This window comes from Myxocyprinus asiaticus, chromosome 9 (genome assembly GCF_019703515.2).
Source record: "Myxocyprinus asiaticus isolate MX2 ecotype Aquarium Trade chromosome 9, UBuf_Myxa_2, whole genome shotgun sequence".
In the NCBI taxonomy this organism is placed as follows: Eukaryota; Metazoa; Chordata; class Actinopteri; order Cypriniformes; family Catostomidae; genus Myxocyprinus; species Myxocyprinus asiaticus.
In genome coordinates, this window is record NC_059352.1 from 1,252,965 (window position 1) to 1,276,955 (window position 23,991).

General features: G+C 37.7%; 1 protein-coding gene across 8 annotated transcripts in view; it reads right to left on the minus strand.

The window, feature by feature from the left end:
- Positions 1–23,991, minus strand: part of LOC127445764 (R3H domain-containing protein 2-like) — a 76,533-nt gene that overhangs the window by 22,566 nt on the left and 29,976 nt on the right. For 2 of the 8 annotated variants that reach the window (XM_051706052.1, XM_051706057.1), the window contains exons 2-13: positions 14,107–14,135; positions 13,568–13,777; positions 11,092–11,133; positions 9,672–9,761; positions 9,267–9,390; positions 5,935–6,013; positions 5,437–5,496; positions 5,030–5,170; positions 4,831–4,939; positions 4,484–4,579; positions 4,264–4,295; positions 1,933–1,986 (exon numbers count right to left, since the gene is read on the minus strand). In XM_051706052.1, the coding sequence (XP_051562012.1) occupies positions 1,933–1,986; positions 4,264–4,295; positions 4,484–4,579; positions 4,831–4,939; positions 5,030–5,170; positions 5,437–5,496; positions 5,935–6,013; positions 9,267–9,390; positions 9,672–9,761; positions 11,092–11,133; positions 13,568–13,729 (989 nt within the window). In that variant the 5' untranslated portion in view covers positions 13,730–13,777; positions 14,107–14,135. Of the gene's footprint in view, positions 1–1,932; positions 1,987–4,263; positions 4,296–4,483; positions 4,580–4,830; positions 4,940–5,029; positions 5,171–5,436; positions 5,497–5,934; positions 6,014–9,266; positions 9,391–9,671; positions 9,762–11,091; positions 11,134–13,567; positions 13,778–13,921; positions 14,136–23,991 lie in introns of all 8 variants that reach the window. The other 6 variants (XM_051706059.1, XM_051706051.1, XM_051706056.1 and 3 more) reach the window with 5 other exon arrangements.

The following is a 23,991-nucleotide window of genomic DNA, read 5'->3' on the forward strand; positions in this document are numbered from 1 at the left end:
TGCTACATGTGGTAACCGCAGTTTAAACTGACTCCAATCGTTGAATTATTAAAAATTAATTCACATCCTGAGGTATTAAGAATCACCACGATAACAACCCAGTGTGAATTCATTATTTTTAAATCAGTGGTCCGACTGTCATCATTGTCTAAAGTTTATAACTCTTATAAGGGTTGAAAAAGTTGAGACAATCACAGATCCACGGACATGTTTTTTTTTTTTTTAAGAATATGCTAAAAGCACCAACTTAAGCTATTTTAAGGATTTAAGTATAGATAATTATCTGCACAATTGTGCAGAATTAGCTGCAAAAATAAAGGGTTGTTGTGGCTTGCTTCTGTTTCACAAATTTGTTCAGTTTCATTAATTGATTAGTTTAGTGACCACTTCTGGAGATGCCACTAGGCGGTGACAAATGAGCGTCTTATGTGCTATGAGCGAGTCATGTTCACGACCGAAATCTGCCAAGAGACTTTATAGTATTTAAGCATTATAAGAATAAAGCAGATCTACTGTATCATTTTCCTACAGTATTTAAACTGATGAGCATGACTTTTATCAGAAAAGATTAATAATAAAGTTTGAATAATGTCCTTTCATCATTGTAAAGCGCATTTCACATGAAATGAGTCGAGGCATCAACGCTCCGCTCAACGCCAGCATCAAGCGGCACTTTGCCCTCCACATGACAAGCATTGCAGAAAGCGTCACGGAGGGGCGAATTTACGAGCTTGCCATGCAAGAAAGTGGGAGGTATTTGGAAGAGCAAAAATGTAAATTGCTTTGATTGCAAGAAGTAAAAAGAGGACTCGTTTATGGTTAGGTCTTAGCGTTTTTTGTTTTTGGTGAATGTAATTACTGTAGTTCAATAACTGGGGTCTCTGGATACTCGGAAACGATAAAGTAATAATTAAAATGAATTATGAGACATTAAATATCTCTTCATAAATTTAGATAGTTTTAAAATATATCTGTAGCTCTGTACTCTCAAAGACATCATTTGTGAGGCAAAAATGTGTGTGAAAAACAACTTCATAGACTTCAATGTTTTCGGCAGCGCTAATGCGAGTCATGTGAAAGCCCCTCAACGTGTATAAACATCAGTCACTTTTACACATTAATAGCTCTTCCGCCCTTTTCTCTCCATGTTGAAGAAGGTAGACTCACATGCCGATGCATTCAGTTGGTCGGTACATGTACCAGGTCATTCTGTTTGTATATGAATGAGATGATTCACGAATGCCGCTTCATGCTGTGCATGCGCTGCTGTAGCCAAGCACGCGATTGGCCACTGATGTAATCAATCATGAGGGTGTGTATTTGTGTATTTGACCCCTATTCCGAGTCCCGATCTACCAGCTACACCGTCAAACCGATTTATTATACTAAAATATTTTCCAGGACAAATAATTATTTTCCAGGATATTTTGGTATTTTTCTAATTTTCCATGACTGGAAAACCGCATTGCAAAATTCCAGGTTTTCCAGGACACGTGGGAACCCTGAAACTCGAGAACGTGCATACCGACCTGGAAAGTAATGTTTCTCAGCATGATCTGAGCAACAGATGAACAATTTATGATACCACTGTTGTCTGACTTCATTGCTTCATTGATTTGAAATATGTGATTTGATCGTAATCTTGACCAATCATATAAAATGCTGTGATATACAAAAGATACTGAAGGTTTTAGTCATACCGCCCAACCCTAGCGACTGGAATATGACACTCAAAAACATACACACACACACATACGCATACACATATCAAAATGCAGTTGCATATCAGAGTGCAATAATGTATTTTTTTTTCATTATCAGAACGTTTGAACCACAGAGCAGCCATGCACGGGCCCCTAGCAACTGAGCCAACGCAAAGCAACAAACGGTCACCACGGAGATGCGCATGGCAACACACAGCAGAGACAGTACCTAAAGATCTGCCTCCTCTTTTGGGAGGATGAGGAGTAGCCGTCAGTGGACATTCTGTAGGGGTCACATTGAAGAAAACAGTGGCCGCAGGTTATAGGAAGTGTGTGTGCGTTTGTGGGGCCCGTAAATGAAAACTACAATCATTCTACAGTCATCTGATTTGATATGAAATAAGTCTTGTGGTTAAAGGTAAAGAACTGCAGGCAAAGTGCCTTTGTCATTTTTTTTCCACCTTTTCTCAGCGTTCCATAATTTAATCGACTTGATACTATATAAAATACGGCAAAGTTTAAGAAACTCATAACTGTGTGCTGTAAGACTTAGGTTATCAGTATTGAACAAACTGATGTATTATGTCCAGCACGCAAAATTATGTATTTCTGAATACATTATATATTAGAAATTTAGCCTTATAGCCTTATGAAGTACTGTGGCAGTACCATGATCCAGTTAGGGTTTTAGACGGCAATACCATGAAACTAAATGATTATCATCTTTATGTACCAATGTGTTTACTGTATGTACAAGGGCATTATCATGGTATTTCATGGTATCCAAAAAAAAATAAAAAATAAAAAGTACTTTTTTTGTTAGTATAAATGGCAACTGTGGGGTTAAAAGATCCTGCAATGAATATTTATAAATAAAATAAATATAAATAATATTTTTTTTTACTATAAATGGCAACTGGGGGGGTTAAAAGACCCTACAATGAATATTTATTAAAAAACAAATAAAGTAATATTTTTTTGTTACTGTAAATGGTAACTGTGGGGTTAAAAGACCCTACAATGAATATTTATAAATAAAATAAATATAAATAATATTTTAGTATAAATGGCAACTGGGGGGGTTAAAAGACCCTACAATGAATATTTATTAAAAAACAAATAAAGTAATATTTTTTTGTTACTGTAAATGGTAACTGTGGGGTTAAAAGACCCTACAATGAATATTTATAAATAAAATAAAATAAAAATAATATTTTTTGTTAGTATAAATGGCAACTGGGGGGTTAAAAGACCCTACAATGAATATTTATAAATAAAATAAATATAAATAATATTTTAGTATAAATGGCAACTGGGGGGGTTAAAAGACCCTGCAATGAATATTTATAAATAAAATAAATATAAATAATATTTTTTTTACTATAAATGGCAACTGGGGGGGTTAAAAGACCCTACAATGAATATTTATAAATAAAATAAATATAAATAATATTTTAGTATAAATGGCAACTGGGGGGGTTAAAAGACCCTGCAATGAATATTTATAAATAAAATAAATATAAATAATATTTTTTTTTACTATAAATGGCAACTGGGGGGGTTAAAAGACCCTACAATGAATATTTATAAATAAAATAAATATAAATAATATTTTAGTATAAATGGCAACTGGGGGGGTTAAAAGACCCTACAATGAATATTTATAAATAAAATAAAATAAAAATAATATTTTTTGTTAGTATAAATGGCAAATGGGGGGTTAAAAGACCCTACAATCAATATTTATATACAAAAAAAATAAAAAGTAACATTATTTTGTTGGTATAAAACGCAACTGGGGGGTTAAAAGACCCTACAATGAATATTTATAAATAAAATAAAATAAAAATAATATTTTTTGTTAGTATAAATGGCAAATGGGGGGTTAAAAGACCCTACAATCAATATTTATATACAAAAAAAATAAAAAGTAACATTATTTTGTTGGTATAAAACGCAACTGGGGGGTTAAAAGACCCTACAATGAATATTTATAAATAAAATAAAATAAAAATATATTTTTTGTTAGTATAAATGGCAACTGGGGGGTTAAAAGACCCTACAATGAATATTTATAAATAAAATAAAATAAAAATAATATTTTTTGTTAGTATAAATGGCAAATGGGGGGTTAAAAGACCCTACAATCAATATTTATATACAAAAAAAAATAAAAAGTAACATTATTTTGTTGGTATAAAATGCAACTGGGGGGTTAAAAGACCCTACAATGAATATTTATAAATAAAATAAAATAAAAATAATATTTTTTGTTAGTATAAATGGCAACGGGGGGGTTAAAAGACCCTACAATTAATATTTAATATAAAAAAGTAAAATAAAATAAAAAGTAATATTGTTGTTAGTATAAATGGCAACTGTGGCATTAAAAGACCCAACAATTAATTTTATTTATAATTAATAATAATAATAATAATAATAATTGTAATGAATTATATTTGGTCCAATGCCTCTTCCACAAACTAATAAAACTGGATTAAACTGTAGATGTTATGTTGTGTATTAACTAGCAGACAGACTTGGTGCATGTGTATCTTACCTGTTATCATTGATGTATCCATTTTGAGAGGACTAAAAATAGAAATAAAAATACATCTTCAAATTACAGTTCCAAATGCAATAGTACATTTGTGCAAATACTTGTTTATTTTATGAACTCAACAATATTGAGCAGAATGGCATATACAGTAACCTAAACACCAATACTGCATTTTAAATGCTTTCAAGCCCATGTTTGTGACAGCTCAGTTAGCGCTTACTTCTCGTGCAAAAATGCGATCTCTGACGCGCTGGTACTCCTCTTCTCGCTCCTCGATGGACTTACTGCGACGGCCGTCCTGCAGCGGTACCCGGATCTGAGCACGAGAGAGACCGCGACGGAAACAGCAGAGACGTCATTTCAGAAATACAAGACTGTACAACACAGATTGTTTTCCGACATTTTGAAGAATAAAGGTCTACTAGATATTACAACTATCAGACAGTTTTCCAAACGTTTCAGAGGAGGAAAAAAGTGCAATTCCCTTTAAAGAGGCAGCAATTCTCTGTTAGCCAGCAGACGTACAGAATAGGGTGACAGTAAATGGAATTACAATAACAGACATACCTGATTATCATCTTTATCCATGCTGGCATCGTCTCGCTTCAGGATGAACTTCTTCTGGAAGTCGATGTTCCTCTCGTCTTTAATGTGCTCAGAAAACCTCTGCTCAGGGCTGAAACACATACAGAGAGAGAGACAGGGAGTGTCTTTAAGTGTGTTGATCATCACAGAAGCTGCATTGTGACCGTTCCGTCTCTCTTACATGCGTGTGTTGCTGGTCTTGTTGATGATGACCGCTTTGCCCGTTTGGTCCACGTTGTGGTCCATGCCGAAATAGGCAGCCACTCGATGCAGCAGCATGCGATGATACGAGGTCATTTGAGGAAACTTCTTGTACTGATTACTGAAAATACACATGCAGAAACACAACCTGAGCACAACACAAATAATGAACACTGAAAAATCTGTTTGAGTTCAATTAATGTTCAAGCAATAAGCCATTCGAAGTTGTGCATTAGTGATTTCAAAGCAGTTTGTATGGCTCAACCAATCAGATTTTATTAAACGGATAGTTACCGTTAAACGTCAAGAAACCTAAAACAACTATATCACTGCAATGCCCTCAAGGCACCAACAGGGGGCCCCAAATATCAAACACAGTAGGCTTACTTTTCATCATTAATGAACTCCAGCATGTCCTGTTCCAACTTGAGCAGCATCATTCTGTCTCTGAAAGAGGCACAGCAAATTTAGAGCCAAAAATTAGTCAAGAAAATGCCTGGAGAAAAAAAATGGAGGCAGATGTTGCATCCCAATTAGTATATTTACATTATGCACAATGCACTTTTATTATGTGCTTCACTAGTGATGGGAAAGTGGAAAATCCACTGGAAATAATATGCCATCCTGGCACGTTTAGCTTTCTATTTTTACCACTTTGATTTAGGACTCACTTATTTGTAGCCTTAAGATTTTAGAACTGATAGTATGTGAATTGGGACGCAGCCAGAGAATGAGTCTGATGAAGAAAAACTCGTGTAAGATGAAGAAAAACTCGTGTAAGCAAAGACAACCGCTTGTGAAATGTGCCGTTGACAGTGCTGAGACGCTCGCAGGTGTCAGATATCACTGTTGTGTCTGCAGCTTCAGGACAGACGTCTGTTGTACCTGGGGTTGTTTTTCAGTGTGTTCACCAGGAACTCATGCACATCAATCCCTGTGGAATCAGTGTACTCCTGACTAGAGTCTGCAAGAGCAAAAATGGTGAAATTAATTCCCAGCTGCATCCCATCTGCTCCGCAAACAAATGAGACACAAACTAGCAAGCATTATAATCAAAGAAGCTGTGACATTGTGCACTTCCAGTGAAGCTTGCCTTAATGATTGCAATGGGAGCTTTCTAGTTTTATTGCATCACTTGCTTACAATGTTACTTAGCAAAACCTAGTGAATGCCTACATAGGCAGCTGACTTCTAAGGCAGCATCATAACTGAAATGGAAAATCATTTATAAGTGACTGATTTATAAGTGCACTGACTTGCCTTGAAAGCATAAAAACACACCGTCTACACACCTTATGGGTGAAATAGTGTATTTCTAATGAGATTGAACGATTTCTTTCAATACCAAAAGGTATCAATGCTAAATATATATGCATTTAGCCGATATTTCTCTTGAGTCATCCACCATTTTTTTTCAAGCAGTTGTCATGTGAAGGACACATGTGATGCTGCCTTACGTCTGCAAGTGCGACTATGATGCCTAAAAAATGCTGTCTAGGTAGATAGCTCACTAGGGTTTTGAAAAAGAGCTATGGAGCTGTTTTTCTTATTAACCCTCCTATTGCATACACCTTTCGCATTCACGGTGGAGTTTTAAGCTTTTAAAACATTCATAATTAAATTATGTTTTCATCAAAAACCATATTGTAGCTCATTGTTAACATCTAAGCTGTTCATATGTAAAAAATCTATATTTTTGGCATGTTCATGGAAAAATATAATTGTTCTTATGTATGATGTCAGTGTTTATTTTATTTAGAAAAGTTAAAGAATTTCTGATATTTCAAAATATGCATTAACTACAGCTAAACCAGTGTGATGCATGTGAAGATATATTTTTTATCAAGGTTTATATGAAATTTCATTTGAATATAACATTGCATTAAATTTATATAACTATTTAAAGTGAGCATTTCTAGTAATTCTCCTGTTAACTTCCATATTAATGAATTATTCATTACTGCTGAAAAACAACTCCGTAATCAAAATCTACGCAACCAAATCAATTTTGTTTTCCAACCAAACAACATCAGAACAACTACACAACATCTGTACTTGTATACAATGTATTTAAACAAACTTTATTCTGTTTATTGCATGAAATGCTGAATGTTAAAGAGTGATCATTATCAGATCAGTCTGTAGAGTAAAATGTGGACTTTTCTTCCTTCAACTCTAATTCAGACTATGTGTGCTTGAACTTTTACTCTTGCCACACCTCCATTTGGGCAGTCTGTCCTTTGATATTCTTTGTTGTGTTTCTTACATCTGTTTTGTCAGTTCTGTGTGTGTGACTGTATGTGTGTGTGTGTCTGTATGTGTGTGACTGCATGTGTGTGTGTGTGTGTGTCTGTGTGTGAGACTGTATATGTGTGTGTGTTTGTGTGAGACTGTATGTGACTGTGTGTGTGTGTGTCTGTGTGTATGTGTGAGACAGTATATGTGTGTGTGTTTGTGTAAGACTGTATGTGACTGTGTGTGTGTGTGTGTGTGTGTGAGAGAGAGAGACTGTATGTGTGTGTGTGTGAGAGAGAGACTGTGTGTGTGTGTGAGACTGTGTGTGTGTGTGTGTGACTGTGTGTGTGTGTGTGTGTGAGAGAGAGAATGTATGTGTGTGTGTGAGAGAGAGACTGTATGTGTGTGTGTGTGAGAGAGAGACTGTATGTGTGTGTGTGTGTGTGTGTCTGTGTGTGAGACTGTATGTGTATGTGTGAGACAGTATATGTGTGTGTTTGTGTGAGACTGTATGTGACTGTGTGTGTGTGTGTGTGTGTGTGTGTGAGAGAGAGAGACTGTATGTGTGTGTGAGAGAGAGACTGTGTGTGTGTGTGAGAGAGAGACTGTATGTCTCTTCTTCTTTTTCACATATCCCAGCTAGGCTGGGGTCAGAGTGCAGGGTCAGCCATGATACGGCGCCCCTGGAGCAGATAGGGTCAAGGGCCTTGCTCAGGGGCCCAACAGTGGCATCTTGGTGGTGCTGGGGCTTGAACTCCCAACCTTCTGATCAGTAACCCAGAGCCTTAACCGCTGAGCCACCACTGCCCCCGTATGTATGTGTATGTGACTGTGTATGTGACTGTATGTGACTGTGTGTGTGTATGTGTGTGTGAGACTGTATATGTGTTTGTGTGTATGACTGTGTGTGTGTGTGTGTGTGTGTGTGTGTGTGTGTGTGTGAGAGAGAATGTATGTGTGTGTGTGTGAGAGAGAGAGACTGTATGTGTGTGTGTGTGAGAGAGAGACTGTATGTGTGTGTGTGTGTGTGTGAGACTGTGTGTGTGTGTGTGACTGTATGTGACTGTGTGTGTGTGTGAGAGAGAGAGACTGTATGTGTGTGTGTGTGTGTGTCTGTATGTGTGTGTGTGAGACTGTACATGTGTGTGTTTGTGTGAGACTGTATGTGACTGTGTGTGTGTGTGTGTGTGTGTGAGAGAGAGAGAGACTGTATGTGTGTGTGTGTGTGTGTGAGACTGTATGTGTATGACTGTTCATGTGTGTGTGTTTGTGTGAGACTGTATGTGACTGTGTGTGTGTGTATGTGTGTGTGAGACTGTATATGTGTTTGTGTGTATGACTGTATGTGACTGTGTGTGTGTTTGTGTGTGTGTGTGTGTGTGACTGTGTGTGAGTGACTGTATGTGACTGTGTGTGTGTGACTGTATGTGACTGTGTGTGTGTGTGTGTGTGTGTGTGTGTGTGTGTGTTTGTAAACAAGATGCAGTCCCATTTTGAGACAAAATAGTGTGTGTAAGAGTATGGGAAAGAGGCTAAATGTAAGTGTTTAAGAAAAATCGAATTCATAAATGTACGAAAATATCTGCACAATATCATGTCTAAAGCCAAAACTGACCCGGGAACACAAAAGATTTTATACAGTTTTATAAAATTTTATAATAATTTTATACAAATGGTTATCTCTCTTAAACAATTCCTTCTAAAAATCTGAAAAAATTTAATTCTGTTCCTTTTAGTAGTCTTTGGTAGTCCCGTATGTGGTATTATGATTTACCTCTACTGGGTCAAAAATGACCCGAACGCAATAGGAGGGTGAAGGGAGACAAACACGAGAAACAAGACACAGTTGTCATTCCTTTAGGTGAAGACCATCCTAATATATTAACTAGATGAAGATCATATTAGGATGTATTAATAATAATAATAGTAATGATTGCTATTGACCAAATCAGCATAAAACAGAAAGAGCGAGTGTGTCTTACCGCGGGAAAGCATCTTGCGTGGAGTTTTATCCTTCTTTTCCCTCTCTTCATTCTCATACTCATCTTTTGATGATTTCTCCTCTTCTTTGTCAGATGGACAGCTGATGTGAAGCTGTATAATGTCCTACAGGGTTGTGGTTAAGTTAAACAAAACTTAATTGCAATGATAACGACATAAATGGTTTGATCTTAAAGTTCGTTTAACAATTCTAGGGAGGTTTACAACAGAGTCAACATTACAAACATTGAATGTGTTTTTGCATTGATGGATGGTTTACAAAGTTCTTGTTACATGTTTAAATAATGTATCCTTCTTTAAAAATCATCCTTCAAAGAGCTACGAGGACCACACACATAGGTGTTTAATTTCACTGCTGTACTGAAAGTGTCCGTGTGTGAGTCTACCTGTGATTCTGGAGGTCCATCGGTTAAAAACGGTCCTGATGATTCTTCACAAACTGCGAGACTCCTCACCAGCTTCAGCTTTGCGTTAGACTGAGATAAAGGGAGCAGATGAGGGGGTTGGAGATACACAAGGAAATGGACAATTCACAAACACACCAAAAAACAAATCTCAGAGAATTTCTGCAGAAGAAAAATGTTCAAAATATCACGCTTTACGGGATTCCAAAAAGTGAATTAGAAAAGTCACGTTTGCGCAGAAAGGATTAGTAAAATTTGCATCTTTTTAATTTTTTTAAAGCCTTAAAATGTTCACTTCAAGTCAGGTCCCTTCCTAAATTTATTCTTGAATATTCTGAAATAGGGCTGGGTATTGATGCAGATTTCCCGATTCAGTATAGATTCATATGGGTATAGTTATAATGTTCTATTTGCTCACATATTAAATAAATTCTCTCTAAGCGAATGCAGATAATTATACAGGGGACCTTCTAACTAGGTCGAATATGAAAATATAAATTTGACCAATTAGTTTCATCCTTTTGGTCACATTTTAGCTTTTAAAAGTAAACAAATCAATGTATTTACTCAATATGATATTGCATATATTATATGTTGTACATGTATAACATATATGTTGCACTACAGGTATTTACATTGATGTGTTGAACATGTGCTGAAAACCGGTACTGTCTCTTTAAGGAAATCTGGCATTTTAAAACAGCATCTTTAAATGAGCGCATGTTATCGAGAGAGACTCATCTGTGCTATGCCTAATTACAATTAAATGTTTCTTTTTTTTTAAATTTATTTTCTTATGAACACCTGACTTTAGGGGGGCCTGGGTAGCTCAGTGGTAAAGACGCTGGCTACCACCCCTGGAGTTCGCTAGTTCGCTAGTTTGAATCCCAGGGCGTGCTGAGTGACTCCAGTCAGGTCTGCTATGCAACCAAATTGGCATGGTTGCTAGGGAGGGTAGAGTCACATGGGGTAACCTCCTCGTGGTCGCTATAATGTGGTTCTCGCTCTCAGTGGGGCATGTGGTGAGTTGAGCGTGGATGCCGCGGTGGTTGGCGTGAAGCCTCCACACGCGCTATGTCTCCGTGGCAACACGCTCAACAAGCCACGTGATAAGATGCGTGGGTTGACGATCTCAGACATGGAGGCAACTGAGATTCGTCCCCCCCCCCCCCCCAAAAAAAACACAACTGACTTTAGACAACAGAAGGGATATTAAGAGACATTATTCAATGACAAATCAGTCATGTAGGTTACAAACTCAGCTAACTGCTACAAGCTCTGCCTTTGAGTTGCTCGTTAAACCCACAAGCATTTGTGTATTTTTGCACGCTCGTCCGTCATACTTGAGCAATGCATTTGGTTGAAAGGATTAAACCACTGACACAAGTGCGAGTGTTTTTACCTTGGCTCGTTTCCTAGTGTGACCATGATTCTGACAGCGTCTCTGCAGGACAAACAAAAATACAAAATATATTAGTGACTCCAATGAGTCCCACGTTAATGAACTTTAACCCCAAACAAAACTGCAACTTGCATTGAAACGATATGGACCTTTTTTCCAACATGAAGATTTTAGGTTAAACTGTATACAGAATATAAAGGAAAGTGTTTATTTTAGGTGCTGTAACTTGTGAGGTTAAGGGGCAATTATTTGCCCTCTGGATTTGATTTTCAGGGGCATTTTACCTTTATAAAAGGCCCCTAATTTTCTGACCCTGGTTACCATATTGTTTCAGTCTTTAACTATTTTTGTCACTTTTAGATGTATTTCAATACTCCTTCAAAGCCGCAAATGAACTTTTAAAAGTTCAAATATTCCATGTAGTCAAAAGAGCTGATAATAACTATGAAAGAATTGTTAGAATAGTTTTAGTTTGATATAGCATGTTGCACTGCAGGACATTTTAAGTTATTAAATTACATTGTTTACATCACTTGGAATTCCGTATGTTGCATTCACACAAATAAGTCAAGCTTTAAATTATTTCATGCTTATTAATACTAGGGATGTGCACGAGCAATCGATTAATCGAGTACTCATTCGGCTTTAAATAATCGAGTAGTAAAAACACTAACTGATTATTGCAATTACATTTTCCTTTGTGCATTTTCCTGCCGTGAGAAACAATGAAACTGGTTCTCACACCTTTTTTCACAATTGCATTGATTGGTGCTGCGGATGCATTATTAATACATAATTAACCCTTATGTTGTGTTCCGGTCATTTTGACCCGGACAACGTTTTTTTTTTTTTTTTTTTTTTTTTACTTAATCCAATTGGAATAAAATTCTTGGATTTTCTTCACATATGGACCAATTTGGACCATTTTCTTTACATTTTATTGGTTTTATTTCACTTTGTTACACTTGCTGTGTTGCCGGTCAAAAATGACCGGCCATTGGAAATGAATGGATTAGACTACAAAGTACAGAAATATTGAGTGTTCAGGAGCATCACAATCCTTTAGATGAGCACATATGTGTCCTCTGACATGTGCACACACACACACACACACAAGTGTGCAAGCACCCTTTTGTGCATCATCTTTCCATCTACACTCTTTGAGGAATATTTAATTTTATGTTGCATTTGGGCTCATTTGAATTGGGCTAGTCTGCTGTAAGTTACGATATGTCATTCTATATTAAATATGAAAAACGTAACAAAAAACACTTCTGTTTATTATATTTATGTATGTCTGTAGGAATTGTTTTACACTAAAACTCACTGCAGTTTGACCTCTGAGTGAAACAAATTTGCTCATTGCATTTTACTAATTGAGATCTTTCCAACGATATATAACACATGGATATCTCCTCTTTTTAATGTTTTTATCAACTCTGAATATAATTGTTGTGATCACAAATTTGCAAATGAGGAGAACGAAACAGTTCTTATTTGTCAGCAAATTAAAAAGCATTATTTAAGAATTGGTAAGATCAGCTATATGCATGTAAAGTCCAGATTCTAAGCTTTAAAATGACACATATTTTGTTCAGATCAAGCAAGTGGTTATTAATTTATTCTGTAATTAATATATTATCATTTTTCTGCATGGAGTGCCTCCCAGTAGCCCGGTATGAGATCAGTTTAATTAATCCTTCTATCAATATATATATATATATATATATATATATATTCAAAATATATTCAAAAAAGGAGTACAAAATAATTACTAAAAAAGAAGTTGATAAAAAGATTTAATGCTTTATAAACAATCTTAGTTGGGCCGGTCATTTTTGACCGGGAACACAAAATGTGTTGGCACTAAATGAATACAACACAAAGGTTAAAGAAATAGTCATTATTTAAAGCGATCATTTCACTTCAGAAGTCTTAGAATGTGTTTCTGTGTGAGTGCAAATGTTTTGTCATTTTTTAATCTAGATGTTGTTGTTTATACAAAATCCTAATTTTTTCATAAGAAAAACCGGTTTAAAAGTTGAAGGTTGAACATAAATTCTTAATCTCAAGTAATCGATTACTCTGTGTGTGTGTGTGTGTGTGTGTGTGTGTGTGTGTGTGTGTGTGTGAGCAGTTCCACAGAAATGTCAGTCATACCATAGAAAAATAAAGTTAAGCCAAGAAACAAAAGGTCTATATTTTACTGTATTATTAGTGCAATAATGTGTTTTTTGCTGCATTGTTTATCTACCTATGAGGGGTGCACCATTTCTAAAGCAACATTTTCAAACCTATTTCATGGTTGCAAAAGAGGGGTCAAAAGACTCTTTATTTTCACTTTGTTAACAATAATCCTTTGCAGGGGTTTATGATTATCCCACACATATGGTTCCATATAATGGTAATAAGTACTTTATACAAATTTCAAGTTTTGACAGAAACACTGTACCCCTCGAGGAGTGTGTCCTGTTACCTGTGCATCCTGTGAAAGGTTCTCGTCAGGTTCTGTACCGTCTACGTTGATGTCTTTAGCGGGCGCTGACGGGCTACTTTTACCACGGGTGCTTGCGAGACCGTCGGTGGACAGGGTGCCCTCCCCCTCCATCATCCCATCGGGGGGGAAGACGGCTGACATCTTCCCTTAAAGAGCACACCCCTGCACACCTTACACCCAGACAGCGGGCTGAGAGACATACAGACAAATGAGTATTAGTGAAGTGAGTTTAACCTCACATGAATGGACAATATTTTATGAATGTTACATAACATTTTTAAGAGTTTAAGCCCTATTTTGTACACAGTTGCAGTATGCCCATACACTTATTACCTGACACACCTAGTAGTGTGATGATGTGTGTGCGTGTCACTTCCGTTGGTTTTCCTGTGTGTGTGTGTGTGTGTGTGTGTGTGTGTGTGTGTGTGTGTGTGTTTGGGGGGCACGTGATGTATTCCTATAGTTTAGAAGAGGGTGAGGGGGTCGTCATGATTAAAAAGTGTGTTTTCGGTTCTTACATCTTGCACAATGTTTCCAGCTCCACCTGCTGGAGAGAAAAAAAACAGGTGATATCTGAATTAAACTAGAATGAATGCCTGTAAACAGACATGCAGCATCAGTGTATGCATAAAGTCATAGGCTGCTTTTAGAATGGAAAACTAGCATACTAATTATTGATTACTACACAGTATATACTGCATACTATTTTTTTTAAATGGTGAAACCGTATGCATTATGCACCTATTAATGTTTCAAACAGCCGTAAGCTACATTGACCTTTTTATGTTGCATGTTTAATTCAGCTTGTGTCATACGGTTATTATTTGGAAACAAATGTGTGCATTTTACATTTTTGTGTTTTAATTTGCAATTATATGTAAAAATTTATACTGTGCATGTCATCCCAGATGTGTGTGACTTTCTTTCTTCTGCCGAACACAAATGAAGATTTTAAGAAGAATATTTCAGCTCTGTAGGTCCTTATAATGCAAGTGAATGTTGACCAGAAATTTAAAGCTCCAAAAAGCACATAAAGACAGCATAAAAGTAATCCATAAAACTCCAGTGGTATAATCCATGTCTTCTGAAGTGATATGATAGGTGTGGGTGAGAAACAGATCAATATTTAAGTCCTTTTTTACCATAAATTCTCAACCTGCCCAGTAGGTGGCAATATGCATGAAGAATGTGAATCACCAAAAACAAAAGAATGTGAAAGTGAGAGTGAAAGAGGAGATTTAATATAAAAAAGACTTTAATATTGGTCTTTTTCTCACACACACCTTTCATATCACTTCTGAAGACACGGATTAAACCACTGGATTACTTTTATGCTACCTTTGTGAGTTATTTAAAGTTCTGGTCACCATTCACTTGCATTGTATGGACCTACAGATCTGAAAGATTCTTCTGAAAATCTTCGTTTGTGTTCTGCAAAAGAAAGAAAGTCATACACATCTGGGATGGCATGAGGGTGAGAAAATGATGAGAATTTTTATTTTTGGGTGAACTGTCCCTTTAAACATAAAAAAAAGCAAAATCAGAGTAAGATCGTACATTTAAACATGCTCGTTGTTCTTGTAATTCTGCTGATTTTAACTTGTTGCCAAGGTAATGTTATCTAGCTGGGTTTAGTCGAAATTGCAAAAATGACTACTGATAATTTGATAATCTCAGAACAATCAGCTAGAATGGGTTAAAATTATAAAACAAAATCATCATGTTTTGCATCATGTGTCGTTGTTTTCCAGCAACAAAAAAAAAATTATAAATGTATAACTGTCATAGCGTTACATTGTAGCTTTTATTGCAAACTAATTTCATATTTTATTTTATTTTTTTTATTTTTGGGTAAAACAAAGAAAAAAGGAAAAACACAATTTAAAGAAAATATAAATATTTGTTCTGGTGCATACCATGTGCTTTTCCAAAAATAAAACATATTGCAAATTATTATTATAAAAAAATAAATAAATAAAAAGAATATCATGTGCTTTGTTAAAAATAAAATTGCAATATATATATATATATATATATATATATATATATATATATATATATATATATATATATATATATATATATATATAGTAAAAAAAATAAAAAAAAATAAATACAATTTAAAAAAAATATAAATATTTGTTCTGGCACATACCATGTGCTTTGCCAAAAATAAAGGTATAATATTTGTGTGATAACAATAATACACTATTTTTATAAAGCACCTTTAAAGGTAGCTTCTCAATGCATTGGAATAAAGAACAAGATAAAAGAATAAAAAGCATGAAAATTGATAAAATATATGCAAACGACCTGTGTGTGTGTGTGTGTGTGTGTGTGTGTGTGTGGAACAATGTGTTCATGAGGAGCTAAGGTTGAGTAACCTGCCATCTGTTGTAAAACAGACACCCAAACAAACACACAAAACATGTTGGTTTCAGTGTTTTAGAGAGGATGTGTCATAGACACAATGAAGACATGTGCAAAAAAAAATAACCTTAAACACACCTGCTCATAGATTTAACAGAAGTTAATTTAAAAAAATAAAAAAAGAGCTTTTTTAAACTAGTAAGTGCCACTGATTCATCGTGTTTCATTACATCAAAAAATGTGTCCCTCACCAGTACAGCCAAATGTTCACACACTAAAAATGTATAACGCACCAACACTGAGCAGCCGACACGCTCAAAGCACTGAACAAACGAGAAGGAAACTCCAACACTGACGTCATACTGCAGAGAGAGCGAACGAGATGGGCAGGGGTGAGAGAGAGAGAGAGAGAGAGAGAGACCATGCACTCGAATAGCTGGGATTCCCGACTGCAGAAAAGACGTCACCAGCAGCACATGAGACCAGTGGCCAATCATTCACACACACGCTTATGAAACACACAGTATTCTGCAGCAAAGAGACGAACCTCAAGAACTCAATGGAGAGACACAAAGACATCATACTGAAGATAAAGTGCCAATGAATGACTGAGAAGAGCCTTCATGAATGAGCAATATCTCTCTCTCTCTCTCTCTCTCTCTCTCTCATCTTGTTGCCAAGGAGACAGCAACATCATCCCCTGCCATTTGTGTTGGAGAGGAAGAGAGAGGTGATGTTAAAAATAAATCTGGGAGCAGCGGTCAAATGTTCCTTGGTGTAAAGTGTGCCATCTCAGGACAGCTTCTCTCAGTCTGCCAATTAATGTCGCCAGCCTAAAAACAACAAACCAATGACGCTGTAGTTGACCAATATGGGTTTTTCCAATGGTCAAATGCTAAACTAGAGATTTGGGATCTGATTATTTAACAGATATAAAGATCAACATAACCAAAACTCGAATCAACTTTAAATAAAATAAAATAAAAACAATTCTTGGAATTTCAAGAATCAATATTGGGTTCGTTCTAATGAAAATCACGATGAATCAGAAAATCTATATTTTTATCCAGCTCTACATATAATAAAATAATATAATTTAGCAAATGAGACACACAGAATTTACTAAAAATATTAAAAACACAAAAGTGCATCATCCATTGACAATTATCAGATCTGGAAACAAACACCCTCAGGCACATTTATTGATCAATGCAGATAATAATGAAAATGTCCAATATTGGACGATTTGTCAGCCTGGATAATATATCGTGATCGACCGATATGGGGTTTTTAATGGCCGATGCCGATAGGCCGATACAATGCCGATATGTAACAATTTAATATAGTAAATAACACGCAAAAAATTGCTAAAAAAAAGATAATAAACTCTTATTTAGCACTATATTTACTCAAGTTCAAGTCGCTTTCAAGGGCCTGGGTAGGTCAGTGGTAAAGACGCTGGCTACCACCCCTGGAGTTCGCTAGTTCAAATCCCAGGGCGTGCTGAGTGTCTCCTAAGCAACCAAATTGGCCCTGTTGCTAGGGAGGGTAGAGTCACATGGGGCAACCTCCTCGTGGTCGCTATAATGTGGTTCTCGCTCTCGGTGGGGCGCGTGGCGAGTTGTGCGTGGATGCCTCAGAGAATAGCGTGAAGCCTCCACACGCACTACGTCTCCGCGGTAACACACCTCAACATGCCATGTGATAAGATGCACAGGTTGACGGTCTCAGACGCGGAGGCAACTGAGATTCGTCCTCCGCCACCCGGATTGAGGCAAGTCACCACGCCACCACGAGGACTTAGAGCGCATTGGGAATTCCAAATTGGGGAGAAAAAGAAAAAAAAACAACAAAAAAAAAACATTAAATCGACAGCCCTATTATTAATATAATTGTGGCAGACCTCTACCTTTCTGTGGAAGGAGGAAGCGGGAGCCGGGTGGACAATCCAACATAAGTTCTTTTAATGATAACACTTTTCAGTGTAACCAACAAAGACCAACACATATAAACATAATTGCTTCAGCAGTCGCTTCACACAGACACACACACAGCTTCGTGCGTCTCTCTCTCCCTATCCATAAGTACTCCCGCTGCTCCTCACTGGAACACGAGACCGGTGTGGCACACAGGTGGAACTCGTTCACCACTTATCTCCCCCGCCTCACTCTGCACAGACGCCGCTCAACCACACCCTGCTCGCCACAATAATATTATATATTACTATAATATAATAACATCATATATTTATATCATATAATACTCAGGTTGGCTGTATATTGGTTTTGTAACAGTCTGCGTGGGTTGTGCTGAGTGTGTGTTTGTGTGTAAGAGAAAGGTGAACACTCATTGATGGTCAGATCACTGTAATGCATTGAAATGAAGGGCAAAATGCATCACTGAAGGATTCCCTGCCTTAAGAGCCAATGCCAACACACACATCTCATGTGTATGACTGACTGTGAAGCATCCTGTTGCACAGATGTAAAGAGATGGAGAGAGATTTGGGGGTGGGGGGGGGGTGGTAGATGAGTCAGAGTGGGTCTCACTGGACTAAGTGGGCTGTGAGGTGGAGGATGGCGTCACAAGCCCTGATGACTGGCGAGAGAGAGCGTGAGAATAATAGAAACCAGAGAGAGAGAGAGAGAGAAAGAGAATAATAGAATCCAGAGAGAGAGAGAGAATAGAATCCAGAGAGAGAGAGAGAATAATAGAATCCAGAGAGAGAGAGAGAGAGAATAATAGAAACCAGAGAGAGAGAATAATAGAATCCAGAGAGAGAGAGAGAGAGAATAATAGAAACCAGAGAGAGAGAGAGAGAGAGAGAGAGAGAGAGAGAGAGAGAGAGAGAGAATAATAGAATCCAGAGAGAGAGAGAGAATAGAATCCAGAGAGAGAGAGAATAATAGAATCCAGAGAGAGAGAGAGAGAATAATAGAATCCAGAGAGAGAGAGAGAGAATAATAGAATCCAGAGAGAGAGAGAGAGAGAGAGAGAGAGAATAATAGAATCCAGAGAGAGAGAGATACAATCCAGAGAGAGAGAGAGAGAGAGAATAATAGAATCCAGAGAGAGAGAGAGAGAATAATAGAATCCAGAGAGAGAGAGAGAGAGAGAATAATAGAATCCAGAGAGAGAGAGAGAGAGAGAATAATAGAATCCAGAGAGAGAGAGAGAGAGAGAGAGAATAATAGAATCCAGAGAGAGAGAGAGAGAGAATAATAGAATCCAGAGAGAGAGAGAATAATAGAATCCAGAGAGAGAGAGAATAATAGAATCCAGAGAGAGAGAGAATAATAGAATCCAGAGAGAGAGAGAGAATAATAGAATCCAGAGAGAGAGAGAGAGAGAGAGAGAATAATAGAATCCAGAGAGAGAGAGAATAATAGAATCCAGAGAGAGAGAGAATAATAGAATCCAGAGAGAGAGAGAATAATAGAATCCAGAGAGAGAGAGAATAATAGAATCCAGAGAGAGAGAGAATAATAGAATCCAGAGAGAGAGAGAGAGAGAATAATACAATCCAGAGAGAGAGAGAGAGAGAGAGAGAGAGAGAATAATAGAATCCAGAGAGAGAGAGAATAATAGAATCCAGAGAGAGAGAATAATAGAATCCAGAGAGAGAGAGAGAATAATAGAATCCAGAGAGAGAGAGAGAGAGAGAGAATAATAGAATCCAGAGAGAGAGAGAGAATAATAGAATCCAGAGAGAGAGAGAGAGAGAGAGAGAATAATACAATCCAGAGAGAGAGAGAGAGAATAATAGAATCCAGAGAGAGAGAGAATAATAGAATCCAGAGAGAGAGAGAGAGAGAGAGAATAATAGAATCCAGAGAGAGAGAGAATAATAGAATCCAGAGAGAGAGAGAGAGAGAGAATAATAGAATCCAGAGAGAGAGAGAGAGAGAGAGAATAATACAATCCAGAGAGAGAGAGAGAGAGAGAATAATAGAATCCAGAGAGAGAGAGAGAATAATAGAATCCAGAGAGAGAGAGAGAATAATAGAATCCAGAGAGAGAGAGAATAATAGAATCCAGAGAGAGAGAGAGAATAATAGAATCCAGAGAGAGAGAGAGAGAATAATAGAATCCAGAGAGAGAGAGAGAGAGAGAGAGAGAATACAATCCAGAGAGAGAGAGAGAGAGAGAGAGAGAGAGAATAATAGAATCCAGAGAGAGAGAGAATAATAGAATCCAGAGAGAGAGAGAATAATAGAATCCAGAGAGAGAGAGAGAGAGAATAATAGAATCCAGAGAGAGAGAGAATAATAGAATCCAGAGAGAGAGAGAGAGAGAGAGAATAATAGAATCCAGAGAGAGAGAGAATAGAATCCAGAGAGCGAGAGAGAGAGAGAGAGAGAGAGAGAGAGAGAGAGAGAGAGAGAGAGAGAGAGAATAATACAATCCAGAGAGAGAGTGAGAATAATAGAAACCAGAGAGAGAGAGAGAGAATAATAGAATCCAGAGAGAGAGAGAGAATAGAATCCAGAGAGAGAGAGAGAGAGAATAATAGAATCCAGAGAGAGAGAGAGAGAGAGAATAATAGAATTCAGAGAGAGAGAGAATAATAGAATCCAGAGAGAGAGAGAGAGAGAATAATAGAATCCAGAGAGAGAGAGAGAGAGAATAATAGAATCCAGAGAGAGAGAATAATAGAATCCAGAGAGAGAGAGAGAGAGAGAATAATACAATCCAGAGAGAGAGAGAGAGAATAATACAATCCAGAGAGAGAGAGAGAGAGAATAATAGAATCCAGAGAGAGAGAGAGAATAATAGAATCCAGAGAGAGAGAGAATAATAGAATCCAGAGAGAGAGAGAGAGAATAATAGAATCCAGAGAGAGAGAGAATAATAGAATCCAGAGAGAGAGAGAGAGAGAGAGAGAATAATAGAATCCAGAGAGAGAGAGAGAGAGAGAGAGAGAGAATAATAGAATCCAGAGAGAGAATAATAGAATCCAGAGAGAGAGAATAGAATCCAGAGAGAGAGAGAGAGAGAGAGAGAGAATAATAGAATCCAGAGAGAGAGAGAGAATAATAGAATCCAAAAAGAGAGAGAGAGAGAGAGAATAATAGAATCCAGAGAGAGAGAGAGAGAGAGAGAATAATAGAATCCAGAGAGAGAGAGAGAGAGAGAGAGAGAATAATAGAATCCAGAGAGAGAGAGAGAGAGAGAGAGAGAGAGAGAGAGAGAGAGAGAGAATAATAGAATCCAGAGAGAGAGAGAGAGAGAATAATAGAATCCAGAGAGAGAGAGAGAGAGAGAGAATAATAGAATCCAGAGAGAGAGAGAATAATAGAATCCAGAGAGAGAGAGAGAGAATAATAGAATCCAGAGAGAGAGAGAGAGAGAGAGAGAGAGAGAGAGAGAATAATAGAATCCAAAAAGAGAGAGAGATAGAGAGAATAATAGAATCCAGAGAGAGAGAGAGAGAGAATAATAGAATCCAGAGAGAGAGAGAGAGAGAGAGAGAGAATAATAGAATCCAGAGAGAGAGAGAGAGAGAGAGAGAGAGAGAGAGAGAGAGAATAATAGAATCCAGAGAGAATTTACTTGTTTGAAAATTGTCATCCAAATTTCATATTTGTCAAAGCTCTAGTATAAAATAAGCATTCATTATCATTAAAGATGAAGTGCATTGTTTCTGTGCCACCAGCACCAAACAAAATTTAAAAAATATTGTTTGCAAACAGGTTTCCCGAAAACATCCCCCATCCGCCATTGTTTGGCCAAACAGGTAGTTCTGCTCGAAACACAAGCCAATATTGTTGTGTCTGGCTTGAGATGTTAAAACAAACAGAGTCACAGCGTTTACATTTTCCAGGGAAATCAACATACTTATATTTCTCACTTATAGTTGTCCACTCACATTGAAATTGGAAAAAGTATTTGACACATAACACTTTATAAGTTGTGTTATAAATAAGCATCATATCGCCAACAACTCTCCTGCTCTCGAGATATCCATCAGATAACGAATTAGTTGGCCACTATTTGTATGTAACATGATCAGAGACTTGATGGAGAGTAAGTGAGGCCAGATCGAGAGGAAGAACCATGATGAACAAAACAAGTGTTCTGCTAAAACATGATCCATCTCTAGATGAGAAGAGGATATGTGTGGGAGAGAAATCACTCGGCCTATCTCCATCTTTCATTCTCTAAAAATAAGTGTGTCAGGTTAAAATCTCAGCCTCTTTTGGCTCCCGTGACAAACCTTATGCAATCTGCACTGTTTGAGAGGAGAGAGACAGATAGAGAGAGAAAATTCTCAATGATGAAACTAACGCCCCATTGGACAAGGACTGCACCAATGGCATGAGGATCTCCATGGCAACAGGCTCTGTCACCAAGAGAGAATAGATCTCCCTCCGCCCCCATGTGGTGCACATCTGCCCCGTCCCCCAATTACACACACACCTCTGCGAATCACCCCAATTACCCATGTGTGTATTTAGAGGGCAGAACAAACACACTTTACCATGTCACACTCCTGCTCTCTCTCTCCTCATCCATTCTTTCTTCAGTCTCTCTCGACCTCTCTTAGCAAACACACAATCGTGCCACATTCACATCCGAGAGAAGCGCTAATCACGTCTTTCTGTTCCTTCTGCTCTCACACAGGTAGTAAGCGACAGAACAGTCAATAACGTTTGCCATTTCTGTCTCAGAGCAGCAAGTCCCTGCAAGTAGCTATGAAACGTTGTTGAATTGACACACCAGTTAATCGAGGTCTTCTGGTTCACCTCAACAATACAGACAGGACTGTGTGTTCCATTCACTTCCATTCACTCAAATAAAACCCAGTAGATCAGGAACACACGACCATGCACAGGAGCAAGGCAGAGGGACAGTAAGAGAGAGAGAGGAGAGAGAGAAAAAAAAACTTGCTCGTCGGGTTCCCCAGACACGCCGTCGCCTGGTCCTCGATCACTCCTCCGACCCTTGGCGAATGGAACGCCCTTCCGCATTTTGCCGGCCGGTAGGGAACTCCTCCGCCCCTGGCAGCGGCTCCACCGCTCCAGGCAGCCGGCAGCGAGCCCCTCCTCCCCTTGCGGCTGCTCCTTTGGGCAGATGGCAGTGGTGATGACTCCACGACAGCGCATCCCTCCTCCTTCCTGGGTTTCGGCACCAATGTAACAAGGTTCAAATGGGGAGAGGAGGCGGCGGGCACCGGCTGAACAGTCAAAATAATATTTCATTTAAACAAAAAGACACACAACACAACCACACACATGGCAGCTGTGTGTGGCTCTCTCTCTCTCTCGAACTGCCACGATCTGCTGCATTAGTCCCTCTCCTCGGCTGATTAGCCCAACTGGGGGCCAGGCGTGTGTAGTCATGAAACCTCTAGAGTGTGCACATGCAGGGAGAGAATCGTTACTTTAGGGGAGACTAACGGAAATAACATTCCCTGAATTAGATTTGAATCATTTCTGAAGAAAATGATTGACTAGGGGGGTTAAGGCTGCTTTTAAGGGTGCTGCTTAAACGGCTGCAAAGCAGTGTTAATCTTGTCAAAAACTGACGAAAACGTTTGTGGATGACAGATTTTTTTAAATTTCATTAACATTGAGACACATGCATTTTTAGCAGAAGAAACAGCAAGAAAGAATTGATTAATCCAATCCAACAATCCAGTAAGCTTGGTATTTTCAACCCAGTCTTAAGAAAATTCTAGTTGGCTATTTTGTATGATTTCGTATGAGTTAATTCGTATAAATTTGCATGATTTCATCATGTGCAAATGCCCGGATGTCTAATGCGGAAGCAAGCACGAGTTTGGTGCACAAGGCATAAAGGACATGCTTATTAATAACCAATCGTTAGAGTGTGTAAACATGATAGGAAGCTGTTGTGTGTGATGTCCAGTGATGTCATTGGCTGTAGTGAAAGTCGTACGATATCATTGGAATTAGCCAAATTTAGAAAAGTCATTTGAGGGGGTCTGGATATCTCAGCAAGTTAAGACGCTGAACTACCACAACTGGAGTTGCGAGTTCGAATCCAGGGCATGCTGAGTGACTCCAGCC